The following is a 14,852-nucleotide window of genomic DNA, read 5'->3' as shown; positions in this document are numbered from 1 at the left end:
TGTTCAAGACAATGAAGGTAGTGTTCTAACTTTTAACCATCGTGTGTTATACAAACCGTATATATTAGACCCAATAATGGCCGAAGCTTTGGCAACTTGGACAGTAGTGAAATTTAGTAGAAATTTGGGGCTGTAACATGTTGTACTAGAAGATGGGTTAGAAGTAATACTTGTTTTGAGGAGAGAGACGAAATTGGGGTCAAGTATGAACAAATGATTGAAGGTGCCAAAACCGTATTGGAGAGTTTGTAATTTTTGTATGCGCAAGAAATATATCAAAAGAAAAGCAAACTCAGTAACTCACCACCTAACGAAAGTGGCCGTGCACCAATCTTTAGAACAAATTTGGATGGATTTATAATATTTATCTTATATAACTTACCTCATATATTCTATAAATAGAATATCAATATAATAAAAATATAGCATCATTCAGCATTAATATGCTGAATGAAGGCTGAATAGAAATATGATAAGAACACTAAGTACATAATATTGTCTGTTCCTCTGTGCCGTACGTGAGCTGAAACATGCATTGAGATTAATTCCTTTTTTAAACCTATTTCCCTCCGTTGCTCTATTATAGAACTACGCCATGTCAAGCTTCCCACAGACCACCTTATCCATCCCTCTCCACCCCACCCCCACCCTCTTCAATGCTCTCGCGTCCTCTACCACTCTCACCCACCTCAAACAAGTCCACGCCCAAATCCTCCGCCGCTTCGAGCTCGACCACTCCTCCAACGCCCTCCTCCTTCAACTCGTCGACTCCTCTGGCGCCCTCTCCCCCAGCCTCGACTACGCTCTCTCTGTCTTCACCCAGATCCCCAGGCCCGACAACCGTATTTCCAACAAGCTCATGCGCCAGTTGTCGCGCGGGGCCGAGCCCGAGAAGACCCTTCTGGTGTACGAGAAGATGAGGAGGGACGGACTTGGTGTGGACAGGTTCAGCTTCCCGCCGTTGCTGAAGGCGGTGTCGAGGGCTTCGGCATTGGATCAGGGGATGGAGATTCATGGGCTCGCCTCCAAGTTGGGTTTGGACTCGGACCCATTTGTGCAGACTGGTTTGGTTGGGATGTATGCTGCGTGTGGGCGGATAATGGAGGCGAGATTGGTGTTCGATAAAATGTCTCACCGGGATGTCGTTACGTGGAGCATTATGGTTGATGGGTATGGCTATTGATGGTATCTTTAACTGATTCCTCCAACTCCTATTTAAGTTGCTTTCACGTACGTTATTGGGGCGTATTTTTCAGAAGCATTTCAGGAAAACAAATTTAATGGAAAGAAAATAGAAGCAGAGTTTACGACACATAAAAATTGAGGATTTAGAAAACTATTTAAAACAGAATACGTAGTCATGTCACTACTGGGCCTCTCTTTGCAAGTTAAGAGAGAACACTCCACTGCACCACTGCCTCTAATGTCACCTCAATGACTGGCACACCACCACAACCACAACATTCACCTCATTGCTTCATCACATTCTCCCCCAGTCATGTTCTGGGCCTATGTTATCTTGTAACAATTTAGTTTATTTTAATTAAAAAGCATTTTGACAAAGAAACCGCTGCCATTTTTGATGGCTTTGGAAACAGAAAACTTAAATCGAGTATCGCATCCAGATGGGAGTTCAGCCAGTTCTCCCGCGGTGACACTCCATTTAAGAAAGTGATCAATTATAAAATTCATGTTTTTTTTTTTAATAATGTTTTCCTACTTTTAATGAAAGTCATGGTTGAAGAACTTTCCTTCACTTTTTTTTTTCTTCTGTTCAGGGTAAAGGCTGACCTTTTTAACATGTCCAAATAGGTACTTCCAGAGTGGCCTTTTTGATGATGTATTCCGGCTATTTGAAGAGATGAAGACGTCCAGTGTGGAACCAGATGAAATCATTCTTACTAGAATTGTTTCTGCCTGTACGCATGGCAGAAATTTAAGCTATGGGAAAGTGATCCATAAGTTCATTACCGAAAATAATATTGTGGTTGATCCTCATTTACAGAGTGCTCTAGTAACCATGTATGCAAGTTTTGGATCCATGGATTTGGCTCAGGAATTGTTCGATAAGATGTCACCCAAAAATTTAGTTGTTTCAACTGCCATGGTTTCTGCATATTCAAAGCTTCAACGTGTTGAAGATGCTCGCATGATTTTCAACCAAATGGTTGAGAAGGACTTGGTATGTTGGAGTGCGATGATATCTGGTTATGCTGAGAGTGATCAGCCTCAAGAATCTCTTAACTTATTCAATGAAATGCAAGTATTAGGAATAAAACCTGATCAAATCACCATGCTGAGTGTCATCTCAGCTTGTGCCCATCTTGGTGCATTGGACCAAGCCAAATGGATCCATTTATATGTTGACAAGAGTGGATTTGGAGGAGATTTGCGTGTCGGCAATGCACTTATTGATATGTATGCTAAATGCGGGAGCTTGGAAAGAGCAAGATTGGTATTTGAGGAGATGCCAAGAAAAAATGTGATATCTTGGACCAGTATGATCAATGCCTTTGCCATGCATGGTGATGCCAAAAATGCACTAGGATTCTTCTATCAAATGAAAGATGAAAAAATTGAGCCTAATGGGGTTACATTTGTTGGTGTGCTTTATGCTTGTAGCCATGTAGGGTTAGTCGAGGAGGGTCGAAAAATCTTTTCATCCATGATTAATGATCACAACATCCCTCCCAAACATGAGCACTATGGTTGCATGGTTGACCTCTTTGGCCGTGCCAAGCTCTTGAGGGAAGCTCTTGAGGTTATAGAGACAATGCCATTGGCACCTAATGTTGTCATTTGGGGATCCTTGATGGCTGCTTGCTGGGTTCATGGTGAGAATGAATTAGGAGAATTTGCTGCAAGACGGCTTCTTGAGCTAGAGCCAGATCACGATGGAGCTCTAGTGGTATTATCAAACATTTATGCCAAAGAAAGAAGATGGGAAGATGTTGGAGAGGTGCGGAATTTGATGAAACATAAAGGTATATCTAAGGAGAGGGGATGTAGCAGGATAGAATTAAACAATGAGGTGCATGAGTTTTTTATGGCAGATAGAAATCATAAACAAGCAGATCAAATCTATAAGAAATTAGATGAGGTAGTGAGTGAGTTGAAGCTGATTGGTTATGCTCCAAATACCCGTAATGTTGTGGTTGATTTAGAAGAGGAAGAAAAGAAAGAAGTGGTTCTCTGGCATAGTGAGAAGTTGGCACTTTGTTATGGTCTAATGAGTGATTCAAAAGGGTTGTGCATTCGCATAGTGAAAAATCTTAGGATTTGTGAGGACTGCCATACCTTTATGAAGTTGGTTTCAAAAATGTATGGGAGAGAGATTGTTATTAGAGACAGGACTAGGTTTCACCATTACAACAATGGTGTCTGTTCCTGTAAAGATTATTGGTAAGCGTATGCTTTTTCTTTTTTCTTGTTCGTTTTCTGTAAGATTGTGCAATATAGTCAAAATCCAGTTCATGATAAGAGAGTCTGAGAGGCAATGAACTAATGATTAAATTGCATTGATGAAAGGTAGGGCCATATACAATTTTAAATCTTAGAATATCTAGTTCTCGGCACTAATGACCAAAAAAAAAAAACAGAAAAAAGCTTCTCACAAGAGATGAGAACCCGACACTGCTGAGAGAAGCCGATATCCATTGATTCTCTCTAAGTTGGGATCTTCGTAACATATGTTGCTGTAAACTCACTGAACCGGTTGTTTTCAGATGCAGAGAAGAGCCAAAACTCTTGCTTCACCCTTCCAACCATTTTGGAGATCTGATACTTCACGAACTCGGCTGCTGCTGAAAATAATCTTGAGTTGTCCAACATTGAGCTCCGCCGATACTCAAGAACCCAGGTTCCAGGATTTAACTGCACGACTGAGGCGCCCCACTTCTGGTGCACCCATGAAGTGTTTGCCTTCCGAATCAAAAACCCAACCTTTCCATCGGACCACTTTGTTCACAGAAAATAAAAATCATGAAATTCAAGTTAGAAATATGAAACTTTTCTCTACTGATAACAGTAAATATGAAGAGTGTTTTGCGCTCACCTCTGTCACTCTGCCGGATAAGATGGTGAATGATCGGGAAGAAAATCCAGTTGTGAGCAATCCCGCAGTCTGCAATGGCCAACCCCATATGAACACCTCCTCCATCGCTGACTTGTACAATGTACAACGCGAATTCAAGAGCAAACCATCCTGAAAAAAGCAATTTATTTTTCAGAAACAGAACCATTATAACAAAATTGTTGAATGAATCTAGAGTTTCCTATACGGTACCTGATCAATTTCCCAAATAGAATTAGAATAGCTGCAATTTGAGATCTCGGTATCAACAAGACCTTGCAACTCTCTCTGCAAAAATCTCAGCCTTCCCTTCAAATCTTTCACTACCCATGATTTCTCGCCAATGTTCCTGACTACATCCGGTGACAACACGGGTTGGAAAAGCCCAGAAACCCCAGAAGAAAACCAGAATTTCGCCACAAAAACCAAGCTCAAACCCAACACCAATCTAAAAAGACAACCCCTCCAGCCCCAATCTCCCTCGCTCTTCCCCATCTTGTCGTCCAAATTCAATCTTGCTTTGGAAATGACAACCGGCGAGGCTGGTAACCGATCAGGACTCGATCTAGGCGTGGACAGGATCGAAGAATTGAAGGAGATTGGAGTGCGCTCGACGTTGTGTTCGGGCCGAGAAGCTGAGAGCTTGGTGAGGGTGCTTTTCTGGCAGCTAATGGGCATGAGGTCAAGGGTGGCGCTGATGCTCGCCCAGCAAATCTTGCAGTTGCAATTGGCGTCTTTTCGGCAGCCAGGGAAGTAGCAGCTGTCATGGGTTTCGGAGCGGTCGCTTTCCATGGCCATTGTCCTTGTGGTGGTGCTTGATTTCCCAGAGGCTGATGCTAAGATAACCGTTTTCATGGCTTCTTTCTTCTTTTGGTTGTCTAGTTTTCTGAGAATACTTTTTGTTTTCTTTGAATATTTTATGCGAGAAATATAGGGCTTTCAAAATTTGAATCCAACGGTCATATTTTGTATGAGCGACCGTTTTGGAAGAGGAGAGACAGGTAAATAAACATAAAAAGTTATAGAAGGAAGGCGCGGCCCGGGCCCATGGCCCGATGGTATGGTATTCTTTTGAAGATGTACAAATTCAATAATGATAAACCAGAGTTATAGAGGATATACTTGTAAATTGCACCTAATCAATGCTAGAAATCACAAATTTCTTTCATTATTATTTCACTCTGCTGATAAAATAATATCAATCAATCTTTGATTTTTTTTTTTTTTTTTTTTTTTTCAATTAATGGATGATTCAAAAGCTGATTAATACTAGTATGTTAGCATGGTAAGTTAAAAACTACAGTTTCTAACATTATTTATTTTACACACATTTCAAGACTATAACTATCTTCTTTTTTAGGGGATATGTCTTTTAGCGAGCGGTAATTCATGGGTCATTGAAGTATTAGTAAGGATTTGTTAGTTTAGTTAATGAAAAAGTGTAAAAATCAATTCTTATGGTTATCCCAGTTTGTAATAAGTTCATTGTGGTATGCAAAAATAGCAAGTAGGTCACTATAGTCTATACCTAACTTTCGTCTAATTTTTTGACGAAAATCGTCAAATGACAAGTCAGCATCAATCAAACTAAGACACATTTCACCCATTAATGAAAAGAAATTACAAATAATATAATGATTGGTGTCAATAATTTTTTAATATTTTTTTCATATTCTCCTACGAATTCAATAAATCAACCATTAAATTGGTGGATTTATGTGAACCCCACAAATTCAATGGTTAATTTGTAAAATAATATGAGAAAAATATAGGCAAAATATTGATACTAATCATTTTTCTTTCTCTCTATATATATATACAATTAAGCCCAAATTCAAACTAGTTTTCCTAAAAATTTATTAATGAATTTGAGTAATGTTTTATACCACATTTTTATTTTAAAACTATCTCACAATGGTGAGGTGACAGTCCCAAACAATGTGGTTTATGTTATTGCTAAAAAAAAAAAAAAAAGATCTATATATATATATATATATATATATATATATTGTGGTCCACTGGCCCCAAAAATAATTATGTAGAAAGGGTCTCTCATAACATAATTCCAGGAAAAGGGGGTGGGGGGGGAGGATTTTCTTAGTCCAAACTCAAAAGGGCTAGGGCTGTGTGTGGCAAAAGGCCGGACCGGATCAGACCCAAAAACTAAAAAAAAAAATTTCAAAATCAACCACAATATTCTTATTTTTTACATCACATCAATCACTTTTTATTACTATTTAAATAAAAAAATCAACACAAAACCAGAAAGTAGAAAATCTGTACGACGGTACTGCCCATGTATATATAAGGCTGAAATTGGTGAATTCAAGGTTTTGATTGATGTACAATCGATCGAACCAAATTCCAATGTGATAAGTATGTATACAAATTCCAGATAAGTTTGATAACTCCCATGATTGATGTTCGATTGATGGAAGAATGGTCATCAACTGTCATTCTAAAACTCATGGTGTAACATCCCCAGCCCGTTAAGGCTGAGTTTGCCACTTTTCTTCTTTTACAACAAAAGTTCTTGCAAAGATCTATAAGGTCTATCAGAGTACTTGATTTTAAAGGATACGAAAAATGTATAAAACATTATTCAAGAGATTTTATTACAAGAGAAATTAGAAAACATTAAACTTTAGTTGCGGAATATCATATCATTACAATAACTTATATGAAAAGACTTTGAAAATTAATAATTATTCCCACCCCATTCAGGCCTCCTATTCCAGCATCCTTTCTACCTGAAAACAAGAAATAAAACTGAATGAGCCCAAAGGGGGCCCAGCAAGTAAAATCCATAACCATAAATAGTTTTACTCCTTGTTCTCAGTTTTGAAAATCGTTTTCGCAAATAAATATAATTCTAGCCATAATAATATCTGTATGTACGGTTGCATCTCCCGTAACATATACATATTATTACATCTAGTAATAGATCATCGTTGTAAATCATCTTTATAAATCATCATCATAATGCATCATTATAAATAATCTTTTGTAAATCATCATAGCATATCATCGTTGAAAATATAGTATCATTTTCTCATAATAGGGCCCATGTACACTATTACCCCTGTGCACGAGGGTTGCGGGTCCTTGTGACCATGGCACTGAACTGTGGCCTCAGCCATGCCCGACCGTCAATTAACTCTTTTCTTGGTGCACTCAACGGTCTGTTGATGGAATACCACCTTCTGGCATAGCCTCCTTCAGTGGTTTCGCCTCCATCCGAGTATCGGTACCGAACTCTCATCTTATCTTATCTTGGGGCCAAAATACTCTCCTCCATACATGTGCCCTCATTTCATAAACATTTATCTCATCTCTTGTACTTTTCTTTGTACTTCTTTTGATGCATCTTAGGGCAACATATAGGAGGGTTTATCATCATTTTTCTTTCTTATAATCATCATCATTTCTCAACTTTCTTTTCTTAAAATGGAAACTTTTCCAAATATAAACTTGTTGTACATAGAAAGCGTTTAAAGAAATAGAAACTTTCTACATAATTCATTTAGAAATCCTTCATGCATGCAACATAACTTCATAATACGTAAATAAAATAATCATTTACAGTTTGATACAAGAATGAATAAATAGCATGACATGAAGTAACTTTAGAAGGGGTAGTGAATTTACTTACCTCTAGACTGAAGCTAAAAGTGGTATGAAGGAATGCAGTTGCTCCAATATGACTAACACCACTAGTATATCTTTTGAAACTAATTTCTAAAGTCCGCTATCTCTTGTGTTCTTTCTTTCTTGTAGCGCTTGGTCTCGCCCTTTCTCTCTCTGTTTTGAGTAAATACTCTTAGAAAGAAGAAAGACCAAGTAAAAAGCGGAAGAAGGAAGAATATATATGCAAGAGATGGGAGAGGAGATGAGTTGTGAAAATTGTGAAGGAGAAGAGTTCTATTTATAGGAGAAAATCAAACACTATTCTACCTTCAATTTACAATTATACCCTCATTTTACTATTTCACCTACCACCTACTATTCCACCTACCACTTACTATTCTACCTACCACTTACTATTTCACCTACCACCTACTATTCCACCTACCACTTACTATTCTACCTACCACTTACTATTTCACCTACCACTTACTATTTCACCTACCACCTACTATTCCACCTACCACTTACTATTCTACCTACCACTTACTATTTCACCTACCACTTACTATTCCACCTACCACTTACTATTCTACCTACCAATTTCCAATTACCATTCATACAATATCATAAATTTCTCAAGAATTAACATCATTGCCTAATATGAATATAATCATAGCATCAAATTAATATCTCTAAAATAAGACTTTCAAAATCTGAGGTGCTACATATTTACTATTCTATTATTTCACCAATTACCATTCTCTAATTACCACTCTCATAAATTTCCCAAGAATTTAAAATCCTTAGCTACAATGGATATTAAAATAACATCATTATCAAAATAATCTATTTAAATAGCTTTGAAAATTCTGGGGCACTACAATCTTCCCTCCTTATTAGAATTTCGTCCTCGAAATTAAAACCTATAATATTATCGTCCAATCTTCAAGTTGAGGAATTCAGATTTAAATAATCCTTTCAATCCTTCATCAAAGCCTACTCTCTTTTATCATATTGAAATTTTATCTCCTTCTACTAGGAGTAAATCTTATTCACAGTCTAAAGTCACGATTTCTGCAATCATTCATCAGTTCACACTAAAATCATACCTCAACATCTTTTCCATTGTTTCTTTCCAACCTCAATAACAACAATCGAGTTATTCATCAACAGTCTACAATCAAGGTTTAAACATCAAATTAATAAATCATGTGATCAATAGTTTATACCTCCAAACATCATAGTTCTCATTTCAAGCCTGCAATAATTTTCTCGATCTAATTTAATCAATTTTATCAAAAATGTGTAAAAATCATTCCTGCCTATATTCTCTTTAGTATCTCAGTATTCCAAATCATGCATACGAAATTTTAATATGATGCTCTAATAATTATTAACTTCTCACCATCATAAACCTGTAAAAGTAAATAGCACCAACATTCAAACATCATTACATGAATATACCTCAGAAGTGACATCATAATTCGATTCATTCTAAATACACAATTATTTCTATTTTCTCATCCCAAATCTTGCGTCGATGTTACAATATCAGCAAAATCTCTCTGTACTACATCTTTACTTAACAAATCATAACTCAACAAAAGAAACTCGTAATTATGATTTCAACTCAAACGAAATACACGATTACATCAAATGTAAGATTCTCATCCATTCTTGACTAATACATATTGTGCTTGCTGCGTTCTAGAGATGAAATTGATAAGCAAGCAAAGTAGGATATGGGTAAGTTTCCAAGCTGGATGTTCCAAAGTACACATGCTAAAATCTTTCTCTCTTGGGGCTTGCAAGGTCAAGAAGAGAAAGAGAGAAAGATAGTCCTGTTGCTTTCTAGAAATGAAGATTTGAAAAGCATTTCAGGACATGATTTGCATGTGAGCTCTTTCCGAGACTATCAAAATACCCACATCGGAAGCTCTCTCTCTTCTGTCATGTATGGATACTTGAAGAGAAGAGAGATATTTAGCCTGAGAAGCATGATCAAGGATAATCTTGCTTCCTCAGGACATGATCAACGATAATCTTGCTTCAATGGTTTACTATTGAGAGTATAAGGTGTTGGGTTTGTGAATCATGTTGTGATGCTGCATTTTTCTCTTGAGGATACGCTCAACTTAGGAGAACAGTCGAGCTTTCATTGTATGGAAGGCTATTAGCAGAAGATTTCAGGTGAAGGGGTAAGATCAGAAGGCATGCGTTGCAATGGAGAAAGATGTGTGAATTTATATGAAGGGTTTCTGGATAACGAACGAGCGCGTGGTGCGCGTTGGCATGACATTTCATTCAGTTGCCCACGCATGATATTCGAAGTCGTTGATTGAACAGTGGGTTTGAAAAATGAGCTCAGTCGAATTATGACAGGAGACAAGATTCTACTTTCACGGGATCTTTTGACAAAGTTTCCATCGCGGCCCGAGGTCGCCTAACGCTTTGTCGTTTACTGTTCATTTCGCTTGAAGTGAAAAAAATTTCTTTAAGGCTACTCGTCTGCTGCTTCCAGAAACTTCACAAAAATTCCTTCAGTTCCTAACGCTTAGTCTCTTCTCAGTACTTCATCTCTCCCAATTTCTTCGTATTCTCAACTATTTTTTCCTTACTCTCCTAAATATGGGAGCATCATCATCATCCGTTAACAACCTCGATTTGAATGTTGCTCCTGCAGCACAACCCATTGTTATGCCTGACGTGCAACCGGAGGTGCCTGTTGTTCCCCCTGAAGTTTCTGCTATTCATCCCGTCGTACCTGTTACACACCCTAATGAACCTGCTGCATATCCTAACGTATGGCAGCCAACTTTTGTCTTTGACAATCGTCCTATCACTATTCACGATTCTGTCATGCTCCATGATTCTACTGCTGTAGCAGTGGCCAAAGGTTTTGTAATTCCACGGGATCAAACATTCTTAGCGGATAGGTCGGATACTAATGCTATTAATAACTCATTGGCATTCAGTATCCAAGGTGCTGCTTCAGTTTCTGACATGGCACAACGTTTGAGTGCCAGAAATGTTGAGCTGAAAGTCTCAAGAAACCAAATCGGGGTCTTACAGCGACTGCTCAAATACTACAAACGAAAACACGTGAATTTGAAGCAGGAGAATACTCAGCTGAAAAAGATGATGTTATCTTACGCAGAATACTTGGGACCAAAGATGCTAGAAATGGAGAAGAATACCGAACGCCTCCAGCGACAGCACGAAAAACTTCGGGTCGATGTTCAGGGGTGTTGCAAGTCTCTCCGCACACGCTCTAGTCAGGTACCTCATTAGAAATAAATATTCTCTTTGATAATTCAATTATATAAATATATATGATTCTGCTCATACTAGGTTTTCTCTATGCAGAAATAATCTTCCTGGAGCAGCTCTGAGGAATCATCTGCTCATCATTACCACATGTCTCTTTATGCAACAAATTTCTTTTTTTTTTTTTTTTGATGGACACTGGTATGTAATATTATAAGGAGCTTGTTCTCCAAACATTTCTTTTCGTAATCATTCAGTACTCATTCAATATTCATTATGAAATCATTCTGTCATTGTAATAACTTCCTTTAAACAAACAATCTGTTTAACAAGTTAATCACTCAATAAAACATCTAAGTATGCACCATCACATGTTATCAACCTCTAAAATACTTTAATATCATTGAACATATATCTTATAAGAGAAATTTAGATCATGTCACTATATTATATCACTATATTATATTGTCTTTCAACTCTTACCTTTATGCTTCAATTTACCTCAAGAATAATAATCCATTATCTTTACCTAGTAAAAGAAAATTATATCAAAAGCTTTGGCATGTAACTAAAATTTCTCATAATTTCATATCCACTAATGCCTCAAAATTTAAATATTATCCACAACCTAGGAGCATCAATTCATCCTCAAAACTTTAAGCATCACTTCAATATAATTTACCTCAATTACAAAAAACCTAACACCTCAAATTCTAAGGATCACCTCAAAGATTTCATGAATTGTACCTTAAAGTCATCACAATCATTTGAAAATATCAAAATCCTTAAACCACAACTTTATATCTCAAAATATCTTATAGATTCTAGGGTATACCTTATTTGCATTTATCCCTGCAATACTTAGGTATTCACTTCATGCCACTACGTAATCCTTATTCATCAATCCATATATTATAACATCAATCATAGTATCATTATTGTCATCGACCAAACCTTAGCCATTACCAAAAACTCATATAAACTCTTATATCATTAATTCAGTTTAAGAATCATTTCACCACCGACATCCATAAGACTATTCATTACCAAGTCACTTACACAATTTGTCTCACAACCTAAATCCATAAAACCATTTTGTCACCAAGTTAATTACACAAATCATCACGCAACTTAAATCTATAAAATCATCATACGATTTTTAAATCATGATCAATAATCTTTTCTAAATCCTCGAGACACCTTAAAATATACCCTTATCAATCGATACTCTAAAAAATTGCCGCAAATCCAAATAGGCAGATACTATAGATCACAACCTATCTATAAAATAAAAAATTCATCTCCGTCATTAACATGATCACAATAATAAAATCCTCCAAATTAATCACACTAAGATGATTTTTTTTTTTTTTTTTTTTTTAACAAAAAATTAACCATTAGAAAAATGCTCATGCATCATTTATTAGAGACCACACAACAATGCACACTCTACTTGGCCGGAATGTGGCTTCTCATTAACCCCAAAATTTTTTTTTTTTTTTTTTTTTTGAAAAGTCTGCCAGAACCTTATAACCTTTGCTCTGATACCAAAATTGTAACATCCCCAGCCCGTTAAGGCTGAGTTTGCCACTTTTCTTCTTTTACAACAAAAGTTCTTGCAAAGATCTATAAGGTCTATCAGAGTACTTGATTTTAAAGGATACGAAAAAATGTATAAAACATTATTCAAGAGATTTTATTACAAGCGAAATTAGAAAACATTAAACTTTAGTTGCGGAATATCATATCATTACAATAACTTATATGAAAAGACTTTGAAAATTAATAATTATTCCCACCCCATTCCGGCCTCCTATTCCAGCATCCTTTCTACCTGAAAACAAGAAATAAAACTGAATGAGCCCAAAGGGGGCCCAGCAAGTAAAATCCACAACCATAAATAGTTTTACTCCTTGTTCTCAGTTTTGAAAATATTTTCGCAAATAAATATAATTCTAGCCATAATAATATCTGTATGTACGGTTGCATCTCCCGTAACATATACATACTATTACATCTAGTAATAGATCATCGTTGTAAATCATCTTTATAAATCATCATCATCATGCATTATTATAAATAATCTCTGTAAATCATCATAGCATATCATCGTTGAAAATATAGTATCATTTTCTCATAATAAGGCCCATGTACACTATTACCCCTGTGCACGAGGGTTGCGGGTCCTTGTGACCATGGCACTGAACTGTGGCCTCAGCCATGCCCGACCGTCAATTAACTTTTTTTCTTGGTGCACTCAACGGTCTGTTGATGGAATACCACCTTCTGGCATAGCCTCCTTCAGTGGTTTCGCCTCCATCCGAGTATCGGTACCGAACTCTCATCTTATCTTATCTTGGGGCCAAAAATACTCTCCTCCATACATGTGCCTTCATTTCATAAACATTTATCTCATCTCTTGTACTTTTCTTTGTACTTCTTTTGATGCATCTTAGGGCAACATGTAGGAGGGTTTATCATCATTTTTCTTTCTTATAATCATCATCATCATTTCTCAACTTTCTTTTCTTAAAATGGAAACTTTTCCAAATATAAACTTGTTGTGCTTAAAAAGCATTTAAAGAAATAGAAACTTTCTACATAATTCATTTAGAAATCCTTCATGCATGCAACATAACTTCATAATACGTAAATAAAATAATTATTTACAGTTTGATACAAGAATGAATAAATAGCATGACATGAAGTAACTTTAGAAGGGGTAGTGAATTTACTTACCTCTAGACTGAAGCTAAAAGTGGTATGAAGGAATCCAGTTGCTCCAATATGACTAACACCACTAGTATATCTTTTGAAACTAATTTCTAAAGTCCGCTATCTCTTGTGTTCTTTCTTTCTTGTAGCGCTTGGTCTCGCCCTTTCTCTCTCTGTTTTGAGTAAATACTCTTAGAAAGAAGAAAGACCGAGTAAAAAGCGGAAGAAGGAAGAATATATATACAAGAGATGGGAGAGGAGATGAGTTGTGAAAATTGTGAAGGAGAAGAGTTCTATTTATAGGAGAAAATCAAACACTATTCTACCTTCAATTTACAATTATACCCTCATTTTACTATTTCACCTACCACCTACTATTCCACCTACCACTTACTATTCTACCTACCACTTATTATTTCACCTACCACCTACTATTCCACCTACCACTTACTATTCTACCTACCACTTACTATTTCACCTACCACCTACTATTCCACCTACCACTTACTATTCCACCTACCACTTACTATTTCACCTACCACTTACTATTTCACCTACCACTTACTATTCCACCTACCACTTACTATTCTACCTACCAATTTCCAATTACCATTCATACAATATCATAAATTTCTCAAGAATTAACATCATTGCCTAATATGAATATAATCATAGCATCAAATTAATATCTCTAAAATAAGACTTTCAAAATCTGAGGTGCTACATATTTACTATCCTATTATTTCACCAATTACCATTCTCTAATTACCACTCTCATAAATTTCCCAAGAATTAAAATCCTTAACTACAATGGATATTAAAATAACATCATTATCAAAATAATCTATTTAAATAGCTTTGAAAATTCTGGGACACTACAATCTTCCCTCCTTATTAGAATTTCGTCCTCGAAATTAAAACCTATAATATTATCGTCCAATCTTCAAGTTGAGGGATTCAGATTTAAAATATTCCTTTCAATCCTTCATCAAAGCCTACTCTCTTTTATCATATTGAAATTCCATCTCCTTCTTTTAGGAGTAAATCTTATTCAAAGTCTAAAGTCTCAATTTCTGCAATCATTCATCAGTTCACACTAAAATCTTACCTCAAAATCTTTTCCATTTTTTTTTTTTCCAACCTCAATAACAACAATCGAGTTATTCATCAA

The 14,852-nt window shown here is 36.3% G+C and overlaps 2 protein-coding genes across 2 annotated transcripts; one reads left to right on the top strand and one right to left on the bottom strand.

Moving 5' to 3' along the window:
• Positions 1-595: 595 nt before the first annotated feature.
• LOC132168205 (pentatricopeptide repeat-containing protein At4g14820) lies at positions 596-3,409 on the top strand. The gene is made up of 2 exons (XM_059579329.1): positions 596-1,170; positions 1,813-3,409. The coding sequence occupies exons 1-2, from the start codon at positions 596-598 to the stop codon at positions 3,404-3,406; spliced, it is 2,169 nt and encodes a 722-aa protein (XP_059435312.1). The 3' UTR covers positions 3,407-3,409.
• Positions 3,410-3,526: 117 nt separating this feature from the next.
• Positions 3,527-5,128, bottom strand: LOC132168206 (uncharacterized). Its single transcript, XM_059579330.1, has 3 exons — positions 4,286-5,128; positions 4,055-4,204; positions 3,527-3,957 (listed from the first exon to the last, which is right to left on the bottom strand). Exons 1-3 carry the CDS (start codon positions 4,925-4,927, stop codon positions 3,667-3,669), a joined length of 1,083 nt encoding a protein of 360 aa, XP_059435313.1. The 5' UTR covers positions 4,928-5,128; the 3' UTR covers positions 3,527-3,666.
• Positions 5,129-14,852: the final 9,724 nt, after the last annotated feature.

Source organism: Corylus avellana, chromosome ca1 (genome assembly GCF_901000735.1).
Source record: "Corylus avellana chromosome ca1, CavTom2PMs-1.0".
Classification (NCBI taxonomy): Eukaryota; Viridiplantae; Streptophyta; class Magnoliopsida; order Fagales; family Betulaceae; genus Corylus; species Corylus avellana.
The sequence above is the reverse complement of the archived record's forward strand: the minus strand, read 5'-3'. Positions and strand labels throughout refer to the sequence as shown.